The sequence below is a fragment of the Tasmannia lanceolata genome, unplaced genomic scaffold, assembly GCF_043159265.1.
Source record: "Tasmannia lanceolata isolate RefF3 unplaced genomic scaffold, GAP_Taslan_0.1 ptg000003l, whole genome shotgun sequence".
Lineage (NCBI taxonomy): Eukaryota > Viridiplantae > Streptophyta > Magnoliopsida > Canellales > Winteraceae > Tasmannia > Tasmannia lanceolata.
Window position 1 is genome coordinate 56296427 of NW_027518680.1, and position 26271 is coordinate 56322697.

Below are 26271 nucleotides of genomic sequence, written 5' to 3' on the forward strand. Positions count from 1 at the left end.
TTGGATCTTCCTATGGTGTGGCATGTACGGTACTTTTTGGCAAGTGGGAATGGGAATTAGGGATATGCTAGGGACTATCGATCAATTAAATGAATCTGAGAGCAGCCACCTTTGTCCCCAGATTAATAAAATGAATAAGACAAAATCTTAGCTTGTGTGGGTTGTGTGGCAACTCTCATATGCAACAACCAAGCCGCAACATACCTGAAGTGATTGTCCCTAGCAAATCTTTAGTTTTAAACCTAACATTTAACAAAGTAAAGTGAGAAAGTAAGAAACGACTGAAAGTTGAAATGGGGCAGGGCGGGGCGGGGATTTTGTCCTTGAAGGATGCTGGGAGGGGATGGGGATTAGATATTCCCCGCGGGGAGGGGAGGGGGGATTCCCACCATCCCCGCAGTGGGGAGGGGAAGGGGTAGGGGACCCCAACATCCGGCCCCGACCAGCCCCGTTGCCAGCCCTAGTCCATGGAGACTCATCAATGTTACGGATGAAATAAAAGATATGTATTTGTTTTGTATTTTCTCGTTTTCTCTCATTTCATGAAGCGCCAACGATTTGGCTGATATTCAGACCAAATTAGGAGCTCCTAAAGGCATATTGTATATGGGGGAATCATTACCCCCGAAGTGCGCTTATAATCAGTTTCTTATTTAATAAAATGTTACCTTTATCAAAAAATTAAAATTAGAAACTAGCAACCTCAATAAAGTTTTGTAGATCATGCTGAAGCCTTTTTTCTTTTTTATTTCTTTTTTAGTAAGAAAATGAAGCTAAAAAGCTCCTAAGAAGCATTGCTAAACTGAACCCACATAGCAGACTCAAAGAGCTCACCCTGCTGCACAACCAGTAACGCTGAAAACTTCTCTATAAGCATGCTGAAAATGGGGAAGTGTTGAGTCTCCAGAAACATCTTTTCCAGTCATCTCAACTTATTACTGAACACCCCTTCAAAGCTGAGGCACTTGGCTCCAGAGAATTCCAAATTTAGTAGTGCACCTTAGCATGCTTTGCATATATATTGTGATTGGAATGAGTCATTCTATAAGACCCACCATGGATAAACCTTAACCAAATATGACTTCTTTTTTTTCTGTTTTTAAGGCACTTAAGGTGAGATTAGAGAGCCCTTCTAGATTATTTATTAAATACAGAATGTATAAGTATTGCATTCAAATCATTTAGATTACTAATTAAACACAGATGGAATGAAACTATTGGAGAGTGTCTGCAGTTCACACTTGGGCAAAGATGATTGACATTGGAAGCAGAACAGATTTCTTCTATTCCGGATTCTTATTGAGCGTAGCAAATCAAGGTTCATGAGAAAGTCGGAGAAATTACGGAAATGTTATCAGCACTACTGTATTTTGATGAAGGCACTCCTCACTTTATTAAAAGTACAGTATGGCCCGCACCATAGGATGATCCAAACCGTCCATTGGATGGGTCACAACCTAAATAGGTTGTGCCCCAAAAATTATTTCCATAGCTTGATCCTAACCCTCCGATCTATAGAGGGTTAGGATCAACCCTCTGACATTCAGATCGGAGGGTTAGGATCAACCTATGGAAACATTTTTTGAGGCAGAATCTATTTAGGCTGTGGCCCATCTATTGGACGGTTTGGATCATCCTATGACCTCTGGCCATACCGACTTTTAATAAAGTGAGGAGTGCCCTCATCAAAATACAGTAGTGCTGATAACATTTCCCAATGTCTATGGTGTTATTCCCTTTGCTTAGTTCTGGTCCACAGTAGAAGGCTCCACACCTGAGCCTCATTAGACTCAGAAAAAGTGTAAGGTGTAAGTGAAGAGAATAGAAGAGATTAAATCTCATCCCTTACCTTAGTCTATGCCTACAGCTTCCTACTTTTCCTCTCAATCTCTTCCTTCTAAGAAAGAAAATGAAAATTTTCACTAAGGCTCTGTTTCTTTCGACGTAAAAATGGACGTAAAATTTAACATGAACTGTGGGCAACTTAACATGAACTGTGGGCAACTTTAACGCTTTTTGACGTCAAATCATGTTAAAAGGGGGCGCATCCCTCCTAAAGGGGGGTGAAAAAATCACCGCCCTTTTATTACAGAAAAGTATAAAAAAAATTATACTTATATACTATTGAATCGTGCCGTATTCCAACACTCAATGGTATGTTGACGCAACGTAGATTACTAAATCACTAATGCTGATCAACGGTGCGCTTGGATTAACAGAAAAGTATTATTCTTGTGATTTTCTTAATTACTCGAGGTTATTTGGCTTAGTAACCAAATATAATAATTGTCATCATCACAAACCAGATGATTGTTGGCATGTAATTGTTATTTTTCTTCCTCAGCAAACACATTGCTTCACAACAGGGAAAAGTAAAACAAATAATAGGAAGGAATGAAAGATATATCATTCAAAGTACCCAACAACCCGTAGGTAAATCTTTACCAATCCATTCTTTTCATTTCAGTCTTCTCTTTATCCTTAAAAGCTCACAACTACATTGATGCTCAGTTGGATTGCCAAAAAACACCGTGATTCCGACGAATTTCAGGTATGGAAAACCAGAAAACATCACAATTCCGACGAATTTCAGGCATGGAAACCGACAAATTCAACCAACCAGTTGACAAAATTCACTTTTGGAGCTAGGATTTGTTATCTCAGCTCTAGTTGTCATTCTTCTTGCTCATGCAGGTAAAACTAGTACTGAATTCTGAACATTATTATTAGATCTTCTCAGTTCAATCGCTCGTTCTTCTTTTCTTTTCTTTTTCGATGAATTAGCTGCATATGATCCGTTGGATCCGAATGGAAAAGTAACGATTAAATGGGATGTAAGCTCCACTCAAACCCATACAAAAATCCACACGTTCAGCAACAACTGTACCGAAGTAACAAACTTCAACAAATCTTGAATAATTCTTGAAAAAAATCTTGAATTTTTAATGCCCTGTTTTAAGCCTTAAAAGATCCGGAATAATTCAAAATTTTCACATTATTTTAACCAATCAGATTTTCTGTGTTAAACCAGAATTTGATGAAAAATTCATCAACTTTTAATACATTATTTGGATATCTGTGGGTGTGGGGGACATCTTGTCCCCAGCAAACCTTTTGGTTATTAATAAAGTCATATTTCAAAACAAAAACAAAATTTATTTGGATCTCTCATAAGAAACTAAAAATTATTTAAAAGGAGATTGTACTGAAAAATGAACTTACATCTTAATCTAGCAAAAACATGCATTTAGCCATCATTTTTTTGGCTGTTCCTTATTTAGAGAAACAAATACATTTATAATGAAAAAGGTTCATCCACTTTTTTCAGCAGTTCTTCCACCCTTTTCTGCTTGTGTTTTCCTAAAATTATCTGCATTTCCACACCTCTTGCTTGTCATTTCTTGAAAATAATGTTGTTGAGAAACCCAAATTTACGCAAGGTTGCCATTACAAGAGTACTAGAAATCAAGATTTTAAATTTCGACCGAAATCCGAAATTTCGACCGAAATCCGGAATTTCAGGTTTCTTGGATAAACCCAAAAAGTTACAAAATTTCGACCAAAATTTAGGTCGAAATTTCGTTTTCTAAGGAATATCACCAAAAAAATCTGGATTTTTTGAATTTTGTACGGGATAAAATATTACTTTATTTATTTCGTTAGATTTCGTCTGAAATTTCGAAATTCAATTTCAGTGAGGACTGAAACCCATTCTGAAATCAAATTTTGAAACCATGCTAGTAATGGCAACCTTCGTGCGCGAGAACTCGCGCACTCTTGTAGTTGAGTTTCATGTGCCAAAAAGAAACCCAAAAGTAAATGCTGGTGAATAAACCTTGGAATTATTTTTGTTGATGTATGTATATGCCTATGGGCACATAGGTCATTGTATATTTCTATCTTTATATATAAATACATAAGTGACGGGGAGTATCTCCAACTCACTTTCTTCTCTTCTCATTCTTTTCCTCAACATGGTATCAGAGCCCTAGGGTCTTGATTCCCTAGGGCTCCCATAGCAGCCCCTCACCCTCTCTCTTCTTCTCTCCCTTCTTCTCTACCATAACCCTAACCCTAACCCTTCCCTCAACCCCCCACGGCCTCTTCCCTTGGCTCTCGCCTCTCGGCCTTGGCTCCTGTCCTCAGCCCTCCCCCCGCGCCCCGCGTCCTCGGCTTCGGCTTCGGCCCTCGGTCTTCCAAAAAAAAAAAAAACCCAATACCTATTTCTATACCCTAATGGCTTAATTCTCTTTTACATACTTTTCTCTTCGCGGCTCCGATCTTTTATCCCTAGATCTGTTGTCTTCATCATGCCATCAAGGGTTTCTTTCATGCCCTATTTCTCATTGGTCTCACTTCGGAGCCTCGGTCTCCATTATTGATTTCTCTGGTCTCCGTCTCGCCATCGTTTCTTCTCGTCAGTTGATTCTCTCTTTGATTATTTACTCATTGATAGCCCAGTTATTGAGGATCTCTCTCTCGAGCAGCCCCCAGTGGCTACTGTTCCTACGCCTCGCCCATCCTCATCCTCTTATAACCCCCCGTCTTCTTCGATAGATGGTTCATTCCCCCCATGACCACAGTTAGACTTGATGGTTCCAATTATCTGAATTGGAAAGTTGTTGTGGGGACCTATCTGATTGCTAGGGGGAAGATCTCTATTCTTCGTCGTGACCCCCTTTCCTCCAGTGATCCTACTTATGAGAAGTGAGATCAGGATGATGCCCTTATTCGTACTCTCATCTGCCAGAGTATGTCCTCTGAGATTGCCGAGACCATGATACACCTTTCCACTTCTCGCCAGATTTGGGATCATACTGCTATTACCTTCTCTAGGAAAGGCAACCTATATCCCAAATATGTGCCACCTATTCTCAGTGGATGAACCTTCACCGCGGTGACACTCATCTCTCGACCTACTACAGTCGGTTTGTTTCCTATTGTCAGCAGTTAGATGTTCTTATACCTCTTACCACTGATTTGACTACGGCCACTCAGCAGCGTGATCAGATACGTGTCGTTCAATTCCTCAAGACTTTGGGTCCTGAGTTAATGCACCTTCGTCAGCAGATATTGGGTTTTGGCACGATGCCTTCTCTTCAGGAGGTTTACTTGCTTACCCAACAGTGTGCTCTTGGTGACTCTGTGTCGGTTCCTTCGGTCGATATTACTACCACTGCTGCCTATGGCATAGTTGATCGTGCTACACGTCACGGGGGCACCTTTGGCCGTGGTCGTGGCCGTGACTCTGGTCGTGGTGGTCGTAGTGGTGGACGTGATATTCCTGCAGGGCGTGGTGGCCGACCACGTCCATATTACATGCACTGTCGTCGTGAGGGACACTATATGGAGACTTACTATGTACTACACCCTGAGCTTCGTCCTTCTTCTGAGTCTCGTTTTCACCGCTCAGCACATCTCGCAACACCAGAATCTTCAGAGCCCTCCTCTTCTTAAGTTCCGCCTAGCACTCCTAGTGGTGGATGTGATATTCCTGCAAGGCGTGGTGGCCGACCACGTCCATATTACTCGCACTGTCGTCGTGAGGGGCATTATATAGAGACTTGCTATGTATTACACCCTGAGCTTCGTCCTTTTTCTGAGTCTCGTTTTGGCAGCTCAGCACATCTCGTAGCACCAGAATCTTCAGAGCCCTCATTTTCTTCAGTTCCGCCTAGCACTGGGTCTCAGGCTGATGGGGTCTTTATGTCTCGTGCCAACTATGATGAGTTACAGCGTCCCAGGTCTACCAGCCATCCACCGACTGCTATAGTTGCTCAGCCAAGTAGCTCCCCTGCATCTCTTCTTACTAGCTCCAGCTCCTGGATCATTGATTCTGGAGTCTCCAATCATATGACATGTACTTCTTCCTCACTTAGTACATTTCGCCCCTTTCTGATCAATCTATCACACTTGCTAATGGGAGCTCCACTCCTATCTCTGGTGTTGGTGATATTTCTCCTCGTGTTGGTCTAACATTGTCTTATGTCCTATGTGTGCCAAAGTCACCCTTTAGTTTACTCTCAGTTAATCAGATTACTAAAAATCTCAATTATTTTGTCTTATTTTATCCCTCGTATTGCTTGTTTCAGGATCTCTTGACTGGGAGGACGATTGGCTCAGGCCGTGAGATTGATGGCATTTATCGTCTGGACTGTAGCCCTCCTCGTGCCATGTTACACAGCTCCAGCGATGCATATCAGTGGCATTGTCGTCTTAGACATCCCAGCCATGATCATTTGTGGCGGACGTCTATCACTTCTTCTTCTGTTACCCCTTTTTTCGTGCGAGGCCTGTGAACTTGGGAAACACCATAGGGTGTCCTTCCCGTCTAGGCATGTTAGTCAGGCCTCACACCCTTTTAATTTAGTACATTCTGATCTATGGGATCCCTTGCGGACTACCTCTATTTTTGGACATCGCTACTTTGTCATATTCATTGATGATTATTCACGTATGTGTTGGCTTTACTTAAAGACTGTTCAGAAGTCTTCTCTGTTTTTCGCACTTTTCATTCAGAAGTTACTAACCAATTTAATTGCACTCTTAAATGCCTTCGCACTGATAATGTCACGGAATATTTCTCAAAATCCAATGGTTTTGAGTAGTTCATTTCCACTCGTGGTATCCTTCATCAATCTTCCTTTGCTCACACCTCTGAACAGAATGGTGTTGCCGAATGAAAAATGTGATCCTTATTGGATGGAGCTCGCACTCTTCTCTTCCAGATGCGAGTTCCCAAGTCGTCTTGGGGTGATGCAGTTCTCACTGCTAACTACCTGGCCAATCGACTTCCTTTTTCACTTTTACATCCTCATCATGTACCGTTTCCTATTACTCCTCGGGTCTTCGGGTGTGTTTGCTTTGTGTACAACCTTGGGTCTGGATTGGATAAATTAGATCCAAAATCTGAACGATGTATTTTTCTCGGCTACTCACGAACCCAAAAGGGTTATCGCTATTATAGCCCTCGGTTACGTAGATCCTATAGCTCGGCTGATGGTACATTCTTCGAGACTGAACCATTCTTTCTGAGCTCTCCGGATACCACTCCTCTCTCTCTCTCATTCTTCAAATCTTCCTCTACCGATTCTCGTTCTTCCTGACCCGGTAGTCAGTCTATCTCCATCGTCTCTCTTACCTTCCCCTGTTGTGATTCATGTTCCAGAAACTTTTATTCCCTTACACGTACATGCTCGGCCTCCAGCTCCAATCACTAAGAAGACCTATCAACACCGCCATACCTATGCAGCTCATCCATCTCCGGCAGCGCTATCGCCTCCACCTTCGAGGTATCTATCGACTCTCCTATTGCCTCCCGCACTCATTCTCATAGTACTGCTTACCCTATTTCATCTGTTCTTTCATATGATGCTCCCACGCCAGTTTTTCACAATTTTGTGTCATCTCGATCTTCTGTTTCTTTGCCAGAGTCCTTGGCTACAACACTTGATCATCAGGGGTGGCACGCTGCTATGGACCTTGAGATTGATGCTCTTCATGCCAATCAGACTTGGGATTTAGTTCCTCTGCCTCCTGGTGCACGCCATGTTGGGTGTCATCAGGTCTATACGATCAAATATTTACCTGATGGCTTTGTTGAGTGCCTTAAGGCGTGCTTGGTTGCAAAAGGTACACTCAGACTTTTGGAGTGGACTATGGTGAGACCTTTTCTCCCATGGCCAAGATTCCCTCAATACGTGTTCTACTTTCTCTTGCTGTCAATCAGGGTTGACCCCTATATCAGTTGGATTTCAAAAATGCATTTCTTCATGGTAACCTCACAGAGGAGGTTTACATAGAGCAACCTCCAGGGTATGTTGCTCAGGGGGATGTCATCCTCTGTCTGTCGATTAAAGAAATCCATTTACGGTCTCAAGCAGTCTTCTAGAGCATGGTTTGGAAAGTTCAATGATGCTATTATGCGCTTTGGCATGAAGCAGTGTGCAGTTGATCATTCTGTCTTCAACTGTCAGTCTACAGTTGGGTGTGTACTCTTGATAGTCTATGTTGATGACATCATCATCACTGGCAGTGACACGGCTGGGATCCTGAAATTGAAGACCTTGCAAAATGAGTTATCTACTAAAGATTTAGGTCGCCTTAGATACTTCTTGGATATTGAATTTGCATATTCTAGAAAGGGAATTTCCCTCTCACAGATGAAATATGTCTTAGAATTACTTGAGGAGACATGTTATCTTGGAGTGAAACCTGTCTCGGTTCCTATGGACTCAAATGTGAAGTTACTACCTGAAGAGGGAGACTTGTTAGATGACCCAGGCAAATACAAGAGGCTGGTTGGTAAACTTATCTATCTTATAGTCACACACCAAGATATCTCATTTGCTGTGGGTGATGTCAATCAATATATGAGTTCACCTCGTACTTCACACTTGGCAGCGGTTCTTCGAATTCTTCGGTATTTGAAAGATCCTCCAGGTAGAGGATTGTTATTCAAGAAACATGAACATCAGAAGATAAAAGGGTATACAGATGCAGATTAGGCAAGATTTCCAGTTGACAGGAGATCTACCACATGATACGGCACATTTGTGGGAGGTAACCTAATGTCATGGCGAAGTAAGAAACAGGAGGTTATCTCCAAATCTAGTGCAGAGGCGGAATATAGAACGATGGCGGACACAAGTGGAGAGCTCATTTGGTTACGCTCTCTTTTGTCAGATATTGGTTTCTCCCCATCATCTCCTTCTCAATTATACTGTGACAATAAGGCAGCGATTCACATTGCCACAATTCCAGTCTTTCATGAGAACTAAACATATCGAGGTTGATTGCCACTTCATTCGACATCGAATTCAAAGAGGAGAAATATGCAGTGTTCACTAGATCAGTGGACCAATTAGCGGATATGTTTACCAAGCCGTTGAACAAAGCCAAAAGTGATCATTGTAGCAAGCTAGGAATGTTTGACATATACATTCCAGCTTGAGGGGGAGTGTTGATGTATGTATATGCCTATGGGCATATAGGTCATTGTATATTTCTCTCTTTATATATAAATACAGAAGTGATACGGAGTCTCTCCAACTCACTCACTTTCTTCTCTTCTCATTCTTTTCCTCAACAATTATTATAAAATATTAAGAGATTTGGATGACTTTCTGTTTCATAAATGCTTTATATAAAGATTTAAGATGTTTTGAGATGAAGAAATCACAACTGAAACTTCAAAAATGATAAAAATTATCCTTTATCTTAAAGAATACCCATTTAGTAATGACATGGTCTCCATTTTCAAGAGCTAGGGAACAAATCAAGATTTCAAAGAACCAAACTCCCACTGGCAGGAATTCCACATGATTTTAACAGAACTGTTTACATAGATAAGAGAGATGGATAGGTAGATAGGTATAGATATATCAGCAGCTGGAAGTCTATTTACTGTGAAGGAAAATTCCTACTTTTGGTCTTGAATAGATAGAATTAGAAGCTATATCATAGAAAATGAAAATAAGAGTGAATTTTTTCTCAGGTCAAGAACAAATAAGCATTAGTTTCTATGTGAATCATTCTGAGTACATAGAGGGGTCCTTAGCTAGAATGGTATAGATATATCAGCAGGTGGAACTCCATTTACTCTGAAGGAAAATTCCCACATTTTGGTCTTGAATGTGTAGGTTATTGACCTTTAGAAATTAGAAGAGATAGAATAGAAAATCAAAATAAGGATGAATAATTCTCATATATAGAATAAACCGGCTCTAGCTTCTCTGTGAATGATTTTTAGTACATATAAAAGAGTAGTTTCCACGTGGTCCCTCTAAAAGAACGCTGATTATATAAATAAGAATGCATTATAACAGTTAAAATTACAATGTAATCACAGAATGTAGTATCTGAAATGGCAGTGAATTCAACCCACCGATACATAACAAAAGTGAAATCTCATTGGGACATGTGGAACACACCTGAATCCAAACCCACTCCAAGAAGCCTTTGATGACCCAGTTGGAAATTTTGGAGTATATATATTTTTACTAGGCATAAGTCAACAAGAATGCAAGAGATGAGAGCAAGACCATGATCGGAATAATTAGCGTGGTTGGTGGAGGGCTGGCATTTGGCAACCATGGATAGGCATCTGGAGGTGGCATGACACAGTTATCACCGTTGAAATATACACGTCGAGGGAAAGCCCATCCTTTATTAAAAGTGAAGGTTGAGAGGTCCTTTTGGAAGAGAAGCTCTGATTGTACATTTCCAAGAGGACCAGCTTGCATAAGAAAATCGTTGTAGAATTTGACTCCCCACATCATGGCAGTATCATCTGCATAACCAAATTTGAAAAGTTTTAATTTAAAATGCCATTTCTCTTTTTTCATAGTATCCAAACACAAAGATAACCAAATTGATTGTGGGTATATGATCAAAACTTCTGACAGATCTAGATAAATAAAATATAGAATTTCCAAGAGCTTTTTGACCATTATCAATACATCCAACAAAGGGTAAAATGTCGACCTTCCCCATCGCAGAGGCTACAATGTAAATAGAAATTCAAGTTTTGATTCAACATAATCTGCAAGTAAATAAGTAAAAATCCAATGCACAGAAATTTTCTGTCACAAATGGTTTTGAACTCTTACGGCCTCTTTAGTTACCTCTAAAATTATCTGCAGCCTTACATGTAAATGGTTTTAACGATAAATCTGAATATTTGAAATTTTGTTTTTAAAAAAGAAAAGAAAAGAAAAAAAACATTTAAAAAAATGAATATTTGCAGATGATGGTAATAACTATTTTAGAAATGATATAGTTAATGACTACCAAAGAGGCCTTTGTAGATTTGGTGGCCTTACTTGCTCTTATTAATAAAATAATATTTTGGCAATTCAATATTTGTGGCATTTAAAGAACATGTTCTAATCAAGCATGAAAGTGCTTGATGACAATAGAGCTGACGGTAGCATGTGTGTGTGCTACTTACTCTTGGACCACCTACCACACTAAGATAGAGATCCGAGGGCAAAGTGTGGACACACTGATTGAAGTCCTAAATAAGCTCAAGCCTATGGGAGTGATAGGGCTAGCTCCCCTAGTGGTTAGTGACAGGTCAGTGTAGCCCGTGTGTGAATCAGGATGCTATCATGCTTCTGATGCACCCCTGTGCATGCTATGAGCATGACATAGTGAAGAACTTTGGGATAGGACCTGACAAGCTTGAGAAAGTCTCGGGGCCATGGTCATTAAAGCCATGTTTTTGTAAAAATATTTGATTTCAAAAATGTTTATTTTATCCTAAGTTTGCCCTCATATATATATATATATATATATATAGAACTATATTGTATATTTAATTTAGTATTTTTAATGTCAAACAAATTAAAGTTAATAAAGAGGGCAAACTTGGAAATTGGAATCAAGAGACCCCATAAATGACAAAGGAATCAAGAGACCCAATAAATGACAAAAGTCAAGAGTGAAACTGTAATTGGTTAATGGTATTTATTTTGAGAGCATTGTGCACATGTAAACCACGGATTATATTTCATGTTCAATGTATGCACTTATTGCATACATGCATATGTAAAGCACATGTTGGATTTTTGGTTCAACCTATACTCTTATTGCATACATGCACATGTGCATGATTCATTTTCTCACTAATAAACCTACCATTAACCCATATGAAACCAACTCACCCTTAACTTATTGCATTTATAGTTTCTTAACTCAAGAGACACTTTGGAACTCTATAAATAGCACACCCCAAGTCTCATTTGAAATAAGTTTTCATGTGCTCTCTCGGGTACTCTCTCTTTAAGTGTTCTGGAGTGATTCCAAGTAAGGTTTTTTAAAAGAGTTTCTTTTTAGTTTTCTCAAGCAAGTTAAGTCCCTTGTCCCTTAGAGCTTCGTACACAGACTTGGTGTTCAAGCTTTGGAGAGACACCCAAGTGCTATGAAGTTGAGGATTGCAGTAGACTTCTGATCCTCTCCTCTGCACGTCTCACCAGCGACGCCTACACAAGCTCTTCCAAAGTTAGCGGAGCAGGTGAATCGCTTGTGGATGATTCATAGAGGTTGCTTTCATGCATCTTTGGTTTGGTTCCTGATGGTCAGAATCATGGAGCCGAAGCGACACAAGGGAACATCGAAGGTACTTGAAGAACATCAGAAGATATTTACAAATTGATGTATTCCAATTATTATTTTGATTGATTTAGTTAGATAGGGATTAGTATTACGAGAGAGAAAGGGAGATGAGAGAAAGTTGTAATCTTGTACTCATGATATAGTGGAAACGTGTCCTTTCTTGTTTTTCACTTAATATGAATAATATAGCAACGAATTTCTCCATAACATGAATTGTTTCCAACAGCCTTAATGTCCAATTTGCAAATGGGATTAACTTAAAAATAATTTTATTTGCAAGTAAGGGCCAATTTTGCGGAATCAAGCAAGGGGCCTAAATGAATAAGGAAGCATTTATACTGCTGTTCACACACACTAAATAGTTGTACTTTAATATGTTCCAAATTCTTCACATACAAGAAGTGAGACAAACGTGAGAAAGAAATAGTATCGTTAAGACTTAATAATACTTTGACAACACCTACACCATATTGATCTCACAATTCTATGAATACAACAGAAAAAACAGGTGCATTGATAAAGCTCACCAGGATATGTTGGAGAATATCATATCTGACAGTTGGATTGGGTGTGTGGTAGATTCGATAGTTTGGATAAATTAGCAATTAGGCTAGATTTAGTAGTTAGGATTTCCATCCTTATCACTTTCCATAGTTATGCTAATCTCTTTCTATCTTTATCCCTTTGAGTGTTCTATATAAACACTCGTTAGGGCTAATTGTAATCAATCCAAGAAATTCAAGATTAGTGAAATCTTTATAATTTATAAGAATCAAATGAAAAAACTCACCAGAATTAACATATAAAAGCATAAATAACTTTGATAACTTACTTATTGCTTGATAAGGAGTTAACGACTTATAATTGAAGCTGAAGATCTCCGTGAGGTTGTCAAAATTGGGATGCTGGACGACAATGTTCCACAGACTATAGTTCATTCTATAATTAAAATTGGTGATTGTGACTTTCACCCGCCAGTACTCTACGTAATTGAGCTTAACATGCCAGTGTATTCGGATCGGACACATATGGTTGGTACATTGAACTAAAGGTGCAAAGTTATTTTTGCCCCCAGCAGCAATAGCTGAAGCCAAATATGGCGAGTCACCCCTGTAAAACAGTTCAAGGATCCAATACATCATATCCAACCCAGACAGATAATTGAGAAGGTAAAAGAATAATAAAGAGCAAAATTTGCGAAAAAATGATTATCGGAATTTACTCTACACAGCTTCCTGGTTGAGTTATATTATTTTGGCAGCCACAGGTACATGTTGGGCAAGGGACAATTGTGTCATTATAGAAAGATGAAAGTGAGACACAGCAGGTAGGAGTCTTCTGGGCCAGAAATTGAGAATATGTGCAGGTAACGTTCCATGTCACTGCAATAAGATAACACATGTATGGTAAAATCCTGTCAGAAAATAAGATAGACTTGTACCATTCAAAAACAAGAAAAAAGATAGACTAGTAGCCCAATTGAAATTTTTCACAAGGAGACTTGTAACATGCCCCAACCAACTCGTTAAATAGACGTGATAAGCCTAAGCAAAATTTTTGAAAACCATCAATCAGAACCCTGATGCAGTTACAAAAAAGAAAATATTTGAACAAAAAAAACAGATAGTTGCTCTGTACTTGATTCTCAGAATTTTAGACATCACTCACAATTCCTTTGTCCTACACAGAAATAATACAAACTTTTACTAAACTATAAAAGGAAAAGTAAATATTTGAGTTTTCAGAGGTGAAGGCAAAGATAGTTGGAAGGACCACAAAGGGATTTCCTACAAAAAAGAAAGTTTATGTTGACCTGAACTTGCTTTGAAGTTCAATAGGAAGTAATACAATTGGTTCCACAATGAGCTAAAACAAGTTGAGGTTCTTTATCGTCTATATTGCATGGATTCTTTGCCCCCCTATGCCGAATCCGTGTCGACACGTCTCCACATGCGAATCGGACATGGATTCACGTGGGACACACCCGGATTCTCGTCGTAGCCATGTCCCACACAAATCCCGAATTTTTTGGGCAAATCCGATTCATTATTGTCTCTTTTAAAATGTGAATCCTATATATTTTCCCTTTAAATGTGTTTTCTTCTTAACTTTTTTTATATGAAAGCACAACCCGTAATCTTTTAATAAAAACCCTAGCGCCTCGACCCTCGAACATTGACCCCCTTCCTCCTTCGACTCTCTTAATACAAAACTCTCCTCGACCCTCTACCCTCAATTTTTTCATGAACACCCTCTACCCTTTAAATTTGGTTTTTCTTTTAAAGATTAATACCCAATTATTAATGAAATCAAGGGAAACACATCCAATTGTGCAATAACAAGAAAGGGTATGACTTGGCATGACTCAAAAAAGTTTTGATCAAGAACTTGCTTGCTTGACAAAGTTTGGTAGGAATGACGGGAGATGGGGGCTCTACAAATGATTCATATACACATCTATTTTGAAAAGTTCAAGCATGCAAATAACATGACCACGTAGGCCCTGTTTGGATTGCAAGAATTTTTGGGAATAGTTAGGAAAGGAAAAATATATCTAAAATTTACTACTTATTCGGGGCCGGCATTGGGGAACAGTGACGGACTCACCGTCATGACATATTCGGGGCCTGCTGGGGATTGTGATGCGAACGAGGCTGAGGCTAAATCAATATTGGCGGGCCTAAAATGGTATGCAAAGAACAGACTCAGTCTGCTGATAATTGAAGGTGATTCTGCCAGTGTTGTCAGATAGGCAATGGGCAAAGGAGGCGGTTTATGGCGTATTCATGTAATATTAGATGAGATTCGGGACCTTGTGCGGGATATACACCCTTCTCTTCATCATCGAAGGAGGTCAGCTAACTCCGAAGCAGATGCATTAGCTAAAGAGGGTGTCAATCTACCCAACGTCCATTATGTCTCTCTGATTGAATTGGGCAATTCACTCCCATAGGGGGGTAACTCTCTATACTTGTACTCTTACATTTCTTATGGGAACATCTTGTCCCCATTCTGATGTAATGGGCCTTCATTATTAATAAAAGTTATCTTTCAAAAAACAAAAATTTACTACTTAGTTTTATACACGAAAACTATAACTTCGAACCATTCCTATTCATATTTAGAGGAACCTTCAATTTATGATGATATCCCTCTAAATTAGCCATAAACATATAATTTTCCTCTAAATTATGGAAAGAAAAAAAAATCCAAAGAAAATTTCATGAGTGGAGGGCAAATACGAACAGGGCTGTAGGGAATTCCAAAATTTTCATGAGTGAGGGCAAAAAATTCCCTCTATATAATTTTCTTGCAATCCAAACAGGGCTTTAGGGAATTCCATCTTTGATATACATAATGATGGACCAGGTGACCTAAAATCAGAGATAAGCCAAAACCATAAGAATTCAAAGTTTAACTTACTCAAAGCTTGAGTTACTCTCCTTCCATCTGTTGATATAAATCGAGTAGGTTTTACAATCTTTGCAGGTCCACATGTATATCCTGGCCCCGGACCTTGGAGTGTGAAGTTTTTAGGTACTCTCACTGTCTTGTTGGTGGTCCCCGCAGCGCCTGCACTGAGCTGGAATGAACTCACTGCATTGGTTGGATCCTGAACCCATGAACTGATCACTCCTCCTTTGCAACAATTTGCAATTTGCTGGTTATACGGGGTTCCTGGTAATAAATCGACAATTGTGGGATTTTTTTTACAACAATGAGGAACGTTCCCTTTGTATCTTGAACAATCACCCTGGTCTGTCGCCTGAGCTCCAACCATGGACCAGATCACCTCTTTCTTGGCCCATGTCCATCCCAATGTCCATCCTGGTGTTTGAATATGACGATATAGCTGGAAATTAAAGATTGTAACAACGGCCTGTGGGGTGTTTCACAGTTGGAAAAAAAAAATGGAAGACAAATCAGAATCCAAAACAATGTAAATCTTCTAAGTAATAATTTTTATAAAAGTTCCACATAAATACAATGATCTTCGCTTTTTAGTTCTCTGTTCCGACCATCTCGGTCCGGGGTTTTCCAATCTCTTTTCTAATAAAATTATCTATCATTCACCAAAAAACAAAAAAAACAAAACCGTTTACTGAAGCAGATGAGTCCCAAGCAATTTATTTTCCAGAAGCAATAAAAAAGAATGGTGGAGAATCAGATGGACTAGAAAAATATTGAGTGATGATCATGAGTAATTTGATCTAACTTTTCAATTCCTTAAAAAGTATAATAATTCAGTATAATACTTACAACATAGCCATCCGAAGTCCATTGAATAAGATCCCATTTGATTGTGATATTTCCATTTGGATCAAGCGAGTCATAAGCTTCTGCAATATAAACAATAACAAGGCACATCAAATGAAAACAGAACCCCTCTCTGGAAACTTATCAAAACCCAAAGCTTCAATTTTAATCCTTTTAGAGAACTTCGTAATCTAATTATCAGAAGTAGAAATAGCACTTCCCTACTGTCCCAAACCCATTTCAAATCCAAAGGGTATTTTGAATAAACAGAACAAATTTCTCTCTAATTTGTAAAATTAAATACTATAACACAGAAACAAAATGAGAAAACTCCCCATTTTCTAAAATCACAATGCAATATATCTCCAAATTCAACCATATACGGTGCACTGTTGCACTTTTTTTTTTTTTATTGCAGCCAAATTATAAGGGCACATAAATATTTTCTGTTTTTTTCCCCCAAATTCATTGATTCCCAGAAACCAAATTTAACCAGAGCTACCCTCTTGTCTAAAATTGGGTATTATCTTAATATTGAATCCAAAATTCCAAAAAATCCAAGCAAAACAATTTAGTGAGGAAGACAAAATATAGAATGGATCCATGAAAGGAACCCATGTTGATAGTAAGTGGAAAGATTATTACTTCTGCTATTTAAATTAATAGATAAATTAATGAGATAAAACAATCTCTCTCTGTTTCCTAATTCTTGAAATCCCAGATGCTAAATTCCCTGAATATGCTAGATCTCCACATGACATTAAAACATCTCTTAATTTTTCTCTGCTAAAGCAAACAAAATTTCTAAATCTACAACACAGTATAAATTGGTTTTCTTTTCAAATTGATCATTTTTTGTGAAAAACCAAAAATCTACAGATTTCTATCTGTATATTCTTCATCTTCAGCAACCCCATCATTAAATCTCCCAGGGAAAAAAATGCCACTTTCTTTTTCTGAACATACCAAACACCAAACTACAAAATCCATTAAGGCCAGTTTGGATTGCAGGAATTTCCTGGAAAAGTTTGGAAAGGAAAAGTATTTCTAAAATTTCCTACCTTTTTTTACACATGAAAAATATAACTTGTAGAGGGGCCTTCAATTTATGATGATATCCCTCTAAAATAACCATAATAATATCATTTCTCTCTAAAAAAAATCCCAAGAAAAAAGTTTCCATTAGAAATGCTTTTCTTGCAATCCAAACAGGGCCAAAAGAAGATCAAAATCCCTGCCCCAAACCCACTGACATAAACAAGAAAAAACAGAATAAAATGATTGAGAAAAAGGTGTTTTTTCTTTATTTCTCCAATTCTAATAACCCAAATTAACAAGTCTCTATAAAAATCTATACAAAAATTCTTTTTCTCTATCTACCCAATCCCAAAATGCTAAATGAGTGGCAAAGAGCTACAGTTCTAGCATTCAGCCAAAACCCAGAAATAAAAACAAGTAAAAAACCCAAAAAAACCAAAATTTGGAAAACAAAACAGAGAAAAAAATTGCTACCTGTTGAAGTGAAATTGGTGCAAATATATACAGATCTAGCATTCAGCCAAAACCCAGAAATAAAACAAGTAAAAAACCCAAAAAAATCAAAATTTGAAAACGAAAAAGGGGGAAATTTCGCTACCTGTTGAAGGAAGATTGGTGCAGAAAAGTAAGAACACAACCAAAATGGTGAAGTTAGTGAGTTTTGAAATGTATCTGCTTGTGGAAGTGAAAATAAAACCCATTATTTGCTTTTCAGAGTTTATGGGTTTTCTTCTGCTCCTTTTAAAGATCGAGATCAGCAACAGAGAGGAGGAAGAATGTGATTGCCTTTTTCTCACGAGAATGAGAGACAGAGAGAGAGCTTAAGATCTAAGTTGTAATTTACTGCTGGATCTTTCAGTATAAGTCAGTTGGAAAGTCTTCTAAATTTGTGGCCATGTGACCGGAGATAATTACAAATCTGACACCAACTCGAGTCAGGTTGAACCCAACCCGAACCCAAACCCGAACCCGAACCTGACCCAACCCGGCTCTCAACCCGATGAAGGCTAACCCAACCTAAACTGAAAAATTAATACCTCAACCCGAACCCGACCGGAACCCAACCCAATTTACCAATTCGGGTAGGGTTGATCCGGTTATGGTGATATCTTTCCTCGTTAGGTTTTTATTTTCTAAAGAAACAAAACCAATAAATGATACAAATTTTTTTTTTTTTAAATGTTGGTTTTTGATGTGGGTCGGGTCAGCTCAACCGAATGCGAACCCGACCCCACTCGGGTTCAACTTCTTTGTCAACCCGAATTCTGCCCGACTCAAACACAGTCTAACCCATGATTTTTTCAGGTTGAACCCGACCCAAGTTGCACCCCTAAATTTAGGTTTGTCAACGGCTAAACTTTGGGTCGTACCGGGGTCCGTTTTGGTACCAGAAAGTAGGGATGCAACTTGGGTCGGGTTCAATCTGAACCTGGCTGGCTTCAACCCAATTTTTGGCTCAGGTTGGGTTGGAAAAAACCAGCCCAATTTAATTTTGGGTTGGGTTAGGGTTGAGGTCTTGATCAACCCAACTCCTTCATCCTCTAATTTTATCGTAATTTCTTAGGGTTATATTTTTTCTTTTCTTTATTATTATTAGAGGAAAGTGTTCCTCCGCTGCCGCGCAGGGAGCTCCAAAAATAAAATTTTATTTGTCTTTCTAAATAGGGGTTTTAAAATGCTACGACTCATGAATATAGAGAAATAAACGAAAATATAAGGATAATTTTGTACGTTGGAATCCTACATTCGGATCAAGGATGCTCGTTCAGATTTTGTGGCTGCGTCCGGTTACGATCCAAGATAATTTTGGACCTTAGGATATGGATCCAACGAACACCTTCAGATCCAGCTGCTATATAGAAATCTTTTCTATTAACGTTCATCTCAAAGATCTATTGAGACCCCTATCTAAAGTTGGTCAGATTTTTATTTAAATTAATTTTTTTTGTCATTTAGATTTTTCATATTTTCGTTTACTTCTGAGTCCAATAATAGGCTTTGGACTGATAAGCGGTTGTCATAAACTAAAATGAAAAGTGCCAAAGGAATCTAGTTGCGTTAATCATGGTTAGAAATTGATTATTGACACCAGCTCCTCCTCCTAATCACCATTTAGAATATATAATTGGCGTCAATCTTGCCAAGCAAATTTATTGACGCCAATCACTACATGCCTAATATGTAATTGCTTTTGAATTTCAAATTATTCCTAGGGGTGTCACGATCCAGACAGTCCGATGGATACTCTAAATCCGAACTTTAATGGATGGGATATGGGCACACTAGAAACATCCATGGACATGTTTTGGATCCTCATCATAGGATCTGAAAATTTTTAGGATCGGATTCAGACATACAACGAAAATCCGATGGAGTCACAATCTGAATCATTTTTACAAAAATACCCTTGTAAAGTATGTAGTAACATATGTAATGTGCAGAGTATTTCTGTAAAAGCGAGTATCCTCATCGTAGGATCCGAAATTTTTTAAGATCGGATCCAGACATACAAAGAAAATCCGATCGATAGTCACAATCCGAAATATTTTTACAAAAATACCCTTGTAAAGTATGTAATAACATATGTAATGTGCAGAGTATTTTTGTAAAAGCGAGTAAATTTCTCATTTCTGTAATTTCGTGAATCACTTTCCTTTTTCTCCATTTTGTCGATCCATGCATCTCTTCCTCCATCGTTTTCTTTCCATAACCCTAATTTACTCAGCCAATCCATTCACGCCATTGCTAGTCGCTCACCCATACCGTAATCCACTAGGCCACTCCTTCCCATCGATAGTCACAATCTTGTCTTGCATGAGCTCCATCCGCAATAACTAGAAGCAAATGACTTATTTTGGATCACAGTTTTAGTTCACTCTCTATTTACAAAAGGCGACGCTGGTCTCCTTCTCTCGTCTCCAAACTACGATTTGGAGGAAATCCAAGATTCTAAAATCCGCTTATCCAAACGGCCCCTAAAAAGAATCACATTTCTATTCATTTGTATATTCAAAAGACCTGTTTCTAGACCTGGCAAACGGGTGGGTCGGGCCGGGTCAACCCGCGGGTGATGCGGGTGCGGGTCCACGGGTTGGGTGAGAAAATGACCGGCATTTTGGCGGGTCAAAATTTACGTGACCCGCGGGTCACCCGCAAATATGCCGCAAATATGGGATTGTAATAATTATTTTGATTTGACAGCCTCTATTTGCCCGTAATTGTCATAACCTCCCATTTGTGATTTGGTATTTTTTTCGTAATTTTAAAATTTTATAACCCTTTCTAGGTAATTTTTCATTCAAAACTTTATAATTTAGCTAATTTACTTTTTGTGGTGTAATGATTACTTTTTTACATATTTTCTAGGAACATTTTAGCAACATTGGGATGCGGCGCATCTTTGCATACACAAAGGCCACTTGCCGAGAAATTGCCAAAGGAGAAGCTTGATAGCAAATTCTAATAAAATAAAAACCACATTTAAATGTTATCAACACTACTGGTCACTCTCACTTTATGTATGGCCCACACCATAGGATGATCCAAACCGTCCATTAGTTGAGCCATAGCCTAAATAGGTTATGCTCCAAAAATCATTTCCATAGGATGATCATATCCCTCCAATCTGAATGTTAGAGGGTTGATCCTAACCCTATATAGATCGGAGGGTTAGAATCAACCGATGGAAATAATTTTGGGGCATAACCTATTTAGGGTATGGCCCATCTAATGGACGGTTTGGAACTTTGGATAATCCTACGGTGCAGGACATACTGTACTTTTTATAAAGTGAGGAGTTACTCATAAAAAACAAACAGCAGTGATGATAACATTCTCAAAAAGATTAAAAAATACTGTAAAAATGCGGGTGCCCGCGGGTTGACCCGACCCGACCCGTGTTTTTGCGGGTTGGGTCACCCGCGGGTTGGTTTTCGACGGGTCACGGAAACTTAGACCCGTGCCCGCAAATTTGCGGGTGGGCCGGGTCGACCCGCGGGCACGGGTCACTTTTGCCAGGTCTACCTGTTTCAATTTCATTTGGTGAACAACTCTGTTCATGGATTTCCATCATTGCACAAGTACTAGGGCTCTGAATCATTTGGGAGATATTACATATCTTCTGACCCGATAAAGGACAGTGGTTTACTCATAGTTGACTAAACATTCCAACTTATTTTTTGTACAATGTAAGTAGGACAAACTAGGACTCTCCGATGGACGGTCCGATTTGAAATGGATAGTGATAGAGACACGGGAAATAGGATCTGAAGAACACTCCGAATCCGATCTGACCGATAAGGGATTTGAATGGATCGTGACTGAGACATAGGTGGATCCAATCCGAAGTGGATCCGTTGACCCAATCCCCCCTAATTATTCCTTTGTATATAATAGGAAATATTCCCAAACGTGTAATATCATACTTCTATGTATATTCAATATTGAAGCTTTCTCGTGCAAATGGCAAGTGAGAAAATATTCAATCAATATACAATTTCAGCCTACAACTATACCAACCATTTATGCCCATCAAAATAATTAGCATGTTAAAATAATATTTTCTTTATATATTTTGAAAAATAAGTTTGACACTTGTTGATACCAGCACCCCTCTACTTTTCCTAGGAATTGATATGCAATAAAAAAATAGGAAAATGATATAGAGACCGAGTAGTGCCATTATCAAAGCAACGGTAGGCAAATACCATTTTCTTTATTATTTTATATGATGAAAATCTTTTTTATTTTCTTACAATATCACACATAATATTTTTATACAATGAATATTAGAGATTGCATTCCATTATAAAATTTATTAACTTAGATTAAACCCAACATAGATTCTTTTTAAAAAATAAAGATTCCATAGTATTAGAGAGTGCCTTAGAGCCTGGATTAGAGCCGGATATATTCCTTTCACCTTCTTCATGAAATTTTTCTAAAGGATTCATTTAGCAGACCCCAACTAGTTTGAGACTTGTTAAGTTGAGTTGCGTATTCGAGAGTGCCTTCCGTCACCAAAATATAATTGATTGCTAGAAGGGGTGCAACTCGAGTCGGATTGAGGCCAACCCTAGCCCAACCTGAGATAGCATTCCTTAGACCCTAACCCGACCCAACATGAACCTCGGGTTGAGATGGTCATACCCTAAGTCCTAACGCAACCCGCCTCTAAATCTCTCAACCTTAACTCAGCCCATCTAACCTGTTTTTTACATAAAATTAGAAGATGAGGGTCAGGTTCGGGTCGAGTCGGGTTGCCTAAGGCCTCAACCCTAAGCCAACTCCAAATTAACTCTGGTTCGCTTTTCCCAGTCCTAACACAACTCAACCTTAGGAAATGCCAACCACCCGAACCAAAATCGGGTTGAACCCAGTCGGGTACCAGTAGAGCCCGACCCAAGTTGCAGCCCTAAATTATTTTCCAGGGATACTTTGGGCAATATTGGAAGATTTCATGTCCTGTTTTTTGGCATCAGAACAGTAGGATAAAGATTATTTTGGAAAGAAGAGCAAATAGAAGACTTTTTCATACGACAGTGCATCTTCTTTCTTCTCCATTCATGTGTCGGTGGGATGAAATGCTCTGTTCTTTCGCAGTATCTTCCTTCTAAAAAAAAATTTTGTTATAATATTATATATTTCTGTTAGTATGAATCTTTCATTGCATCAAAAGGAAAAAGAAAAATACAAGCTTCTGGTTTTAAATTTATACAAAATCATGTGTCATGAGGTTTATGTAAGTTTCCAACCAATCTTGGTAAGTCTCAATATTTTCCCCACATATTTTTTAAAGGTGGGTTGAGTAGTATGAGGGAGGACTATTGAAGTTGGTAGTTCTCCTTGATCATCACCATACATTTGGCATTGATGGTGATCAGAACCATTCATTTTGAAGGGGGTCCATTTTGGTTTGGGCCATCAATGAAATTGATGGACAGATCTCTCTGATCTGATCAGTAGCTTGTGAGCAAAGTAATGAACGGATAAATTATCATCTACTTAGATTTGATGTGGGGGAGTCTGTCGATCGAGCGGCTTGGATTGTCCAATCGGGAAAGGAATGATCATCTGATTACATTTGATGTGGGGTACTCGATCGATCGTGTGGTTAGGATTGTCCAATCAATATAGAAATGATCATCTGTTACGATTGTGCAATTCAGATGGTCTGAGGACTATCTATCTCTCTCTCTTACTGATAAAGCAGTAAGACAACTCACATGCGCACCACGTTTTTGTTGTCAACGTTGACTGCCAGATGTCAGTCGATGATTGGCTATATGCCTAAATTTCAAACCATTAATACGGGGAATGACATGTTACCCGCTGTTTCTTCCCTAGGACACCCCCTTGTAGTCTAAACTGAGCTGTCATTAAATACACAAGAAGGGGGGTGGGCTGGGAATAAAAGGGGACGAATATATCACTTCCCCATGATATGTTACACTTATATTTGCATCATGTAGGTCCCACCTTTTTTTTAAAAGTGATGTAGAGTATCCACCTAATGGGCCCACCTTGGGTTGAACGATTCGGATCATTTGATCAGGGAAAATTTTAGGGTCACGGACAATCGAAGGTGTGGCCACCAATTGAACGGTCTAGATCTCTAGATCTGTCAAACTTGGGGCCAATCTATGTTGAAAGATTTAGGTTTTCTAGTGTCACATCACCTATTCTAAATGCATATGCATGATACATTCCTCCCCTTTTAAAATTAATTATTTTGATTATTCTAATGTTTTCCATAGCCTCTTCCCTTACAAAATTAATTATTTGTGTTGGCTGCACCAAAAAAATATTTCTAGGGTTGTTACTTGTATGATGTATCTACTTGAAACAGTGCTGAATATAAAGTCTAAGAAACAAAGTCAGAGGTAAACTCTAAAAACCTTAGGCCCTGTTTGTTTAAGATTATGGCGACCGACTGTGACTGTTAAACTAATTATTAGACTAGAATTTTAAACTTAATTTTTAGTCCAATAATCGGTTTGGCACTCACAATCAATTGTCATAATCTTAAACGAACGGGGCCTTAGTTTATCATACACTGATTAGAGATGGGTATGAGCCCGCATATAGGAAGTTGAAATGACAAAAAATGCTCTTCAAAGTGATAAAATTCCACATTTTGGACTGGTTTCCTAATCCGCCCCAAAATCCGGCTCTATTTCTGATCTTACTATTCCCAACCCTTTTCCAAAAAAATTCACACCCTTTCTGTTTTGCATTTTCTTGAAAGAGAATTTGCTACTCCATCGCAAAAGGCATTTCACGGTTGGTCTTCGCGGTGGTTTCGCTAAATTTGTTGGCTATATTAAGTCAATGAGTTTGCTAAACTATTTTTTATTACATATATCTAGACGTGGGATTTGGGGAGCCATTGGCCATGTGGAATATACAAGCCCATATTGTGTGAGAGGGGCCGAGAAAGGTGAGGGAGAGAATTGAGTGGGCCTGAGTAAAGAAAGCATAAAAAAACCCCTAAAACTAGTGAAAAGAAAATAGCTATTTTCTGGCCAAGAAATGAAAGGGAGTTGCTGAGTGGCATATTGAGAAGATTTGGTATATCCTGGGTTTTTCCAACCAAACTCATAGATTTATTGGAGTACTGTCTGTCAATCCCATGGAGGAAGAAAGGAAAGATCCTATGGAATGTATCATTGTGGACCCCGATCCGGAGAGGACGAGTGCGGCGAGGGACGCGAGGTCCCCACAGCAATCCTCTAAGATCTCCACAATGTGAAGGAGAGCTCTGCCAAGGAACTCTCGAAACGGATGCCACCCTCACAGCATAGCACGAGTGGCGATACAAAACGAATGAGATACATCCTGATCAGGAGCCAGGGCTCGAAACCGAGATGTACCTAAAAAGAACTCAGAGTCGCCATCCATGGATAGGCCATGGAACCCTAAAATCAAATCCTCTGTGCAATGGATAACCAGAAATATATATGGGTTCGTGCCTGGTTACGAATGGGGAAGGTCTGAGAGCACCCCCAATTCGCCCGAGTGCAAGCACTTGGTCTCTTATGCCATTTTCATTAATTCCAAAGAAGTTTGAGTAAAAATCATGTGAAATGGGAACAATCCTCAGGAATCGTCTACCTAAGCATGCATTTCCTGAGAATGGAGAAATAAACACGTAAAATGAAATGAAAAATGTGTCACCTAAGCAAAGCTAGGTTATGAGTGACATGCCTAATGGGTGTCTAAGTTTCTGGTGGACACGCACATGCAAGCTACAACCAAAGGTATAGTATCAGTACAAGAAAGTAAGAAAACATATCAAAACATGAGACACAAATCTATGCTATGTATGACGGGACAAGACAAGTCCTAACTCTAATGCAGGACTGGACTCGGACCAGAATGACCATCCATCCTAGCTGCGCTACGTATCCCGGCCTCGGGAAGAATCGGAGCCCACGTAGTTCGATGCCCTATTCAAAATTATGATGCCTAAGACACCTAGACCTCTATCCTAGACTCGATCTAAAAGACCGGACTAGTTATTAAAGCTTCTTGAACTATTATTTAAATTCCAATGAATGGTGGATTTTAGGACATCCTATATGTCCTAACTAAATGCAGATTGATTAGCCTTAAGCTAATGCAGGTGGTTCCTACAATCCTATGTGTAACTAGGCCGTGCAACCTAATGAAAACCACGGGATGACTATATGCCTAGTCTAGCCATCGGTTCGACTAAATGTCTAACCGATCGACTCGAGGCCTCCTAACTCTAGGGACACTCACACGGCAGGACATACCATATCAATACAAATCAAGACAAACTCCTAACTCTAGAACACAACCTAAACAGCTAGGACATACTCCTAACTCTAGAGGAAG

At 39.0% G+C, this 26271-nt stretch overlaps 1 protein-coding gene across 1 annotated transcript; it reads right to left on the reverse strand.

Annotated features, from left to right (window-relative positions):
• Positions 1-9785: 9785 nt before the first annotated feature.
• On the reverse strand, positions 9786-18253 carry LOC143856265 (COBRA-like protein 1). Its single transcript, XM_077366435.1, has 6 exons — positions 18011-18253; positions 16378-16457; positions 15541-15997; positions 13340-13499; positions 12950-13227; positions 9786-10291 (listed from the first exon to the last, which is right to left on the reverse strand). Exons 1-6 carry the CDS (start codon positions 18111-18113, stop codon positions 10002-10004), a joined length of 1368 nt encoding a protein of 455 aa, XP_077222550.1. The 5' UTR covers positions 18114-18253; the 3' UTR covers positions 9786-10001.
• Positions 18254-26271: the final 8018 nt, after the last annotated feature.

Excerpts from the sequence above, each read along its gene's own strand:
- LOC143856265 (XM_077366435.1), bottom strand. The coding sequence starts at position 18,113 with ATGGGTTTTATTTTCACTTCCACAAGCAGATACATTTCAAAACTCACT. Across the intron at positions 16,458-18,010 it reads CACCAATCTTCCTTCAACAG|AAGCTTATGACTCGCTTGAT; the intron begins GTAGCGAAATTT and ends TTTATATTGCAG. Across the intron at positions 15,998-16,377 it reads GGACTTCGGATGGCTATGTT|GCCGTTGTTACAATCTTTAA; the intron begins GTAAGTATTATA and ends AACACCCCACAG.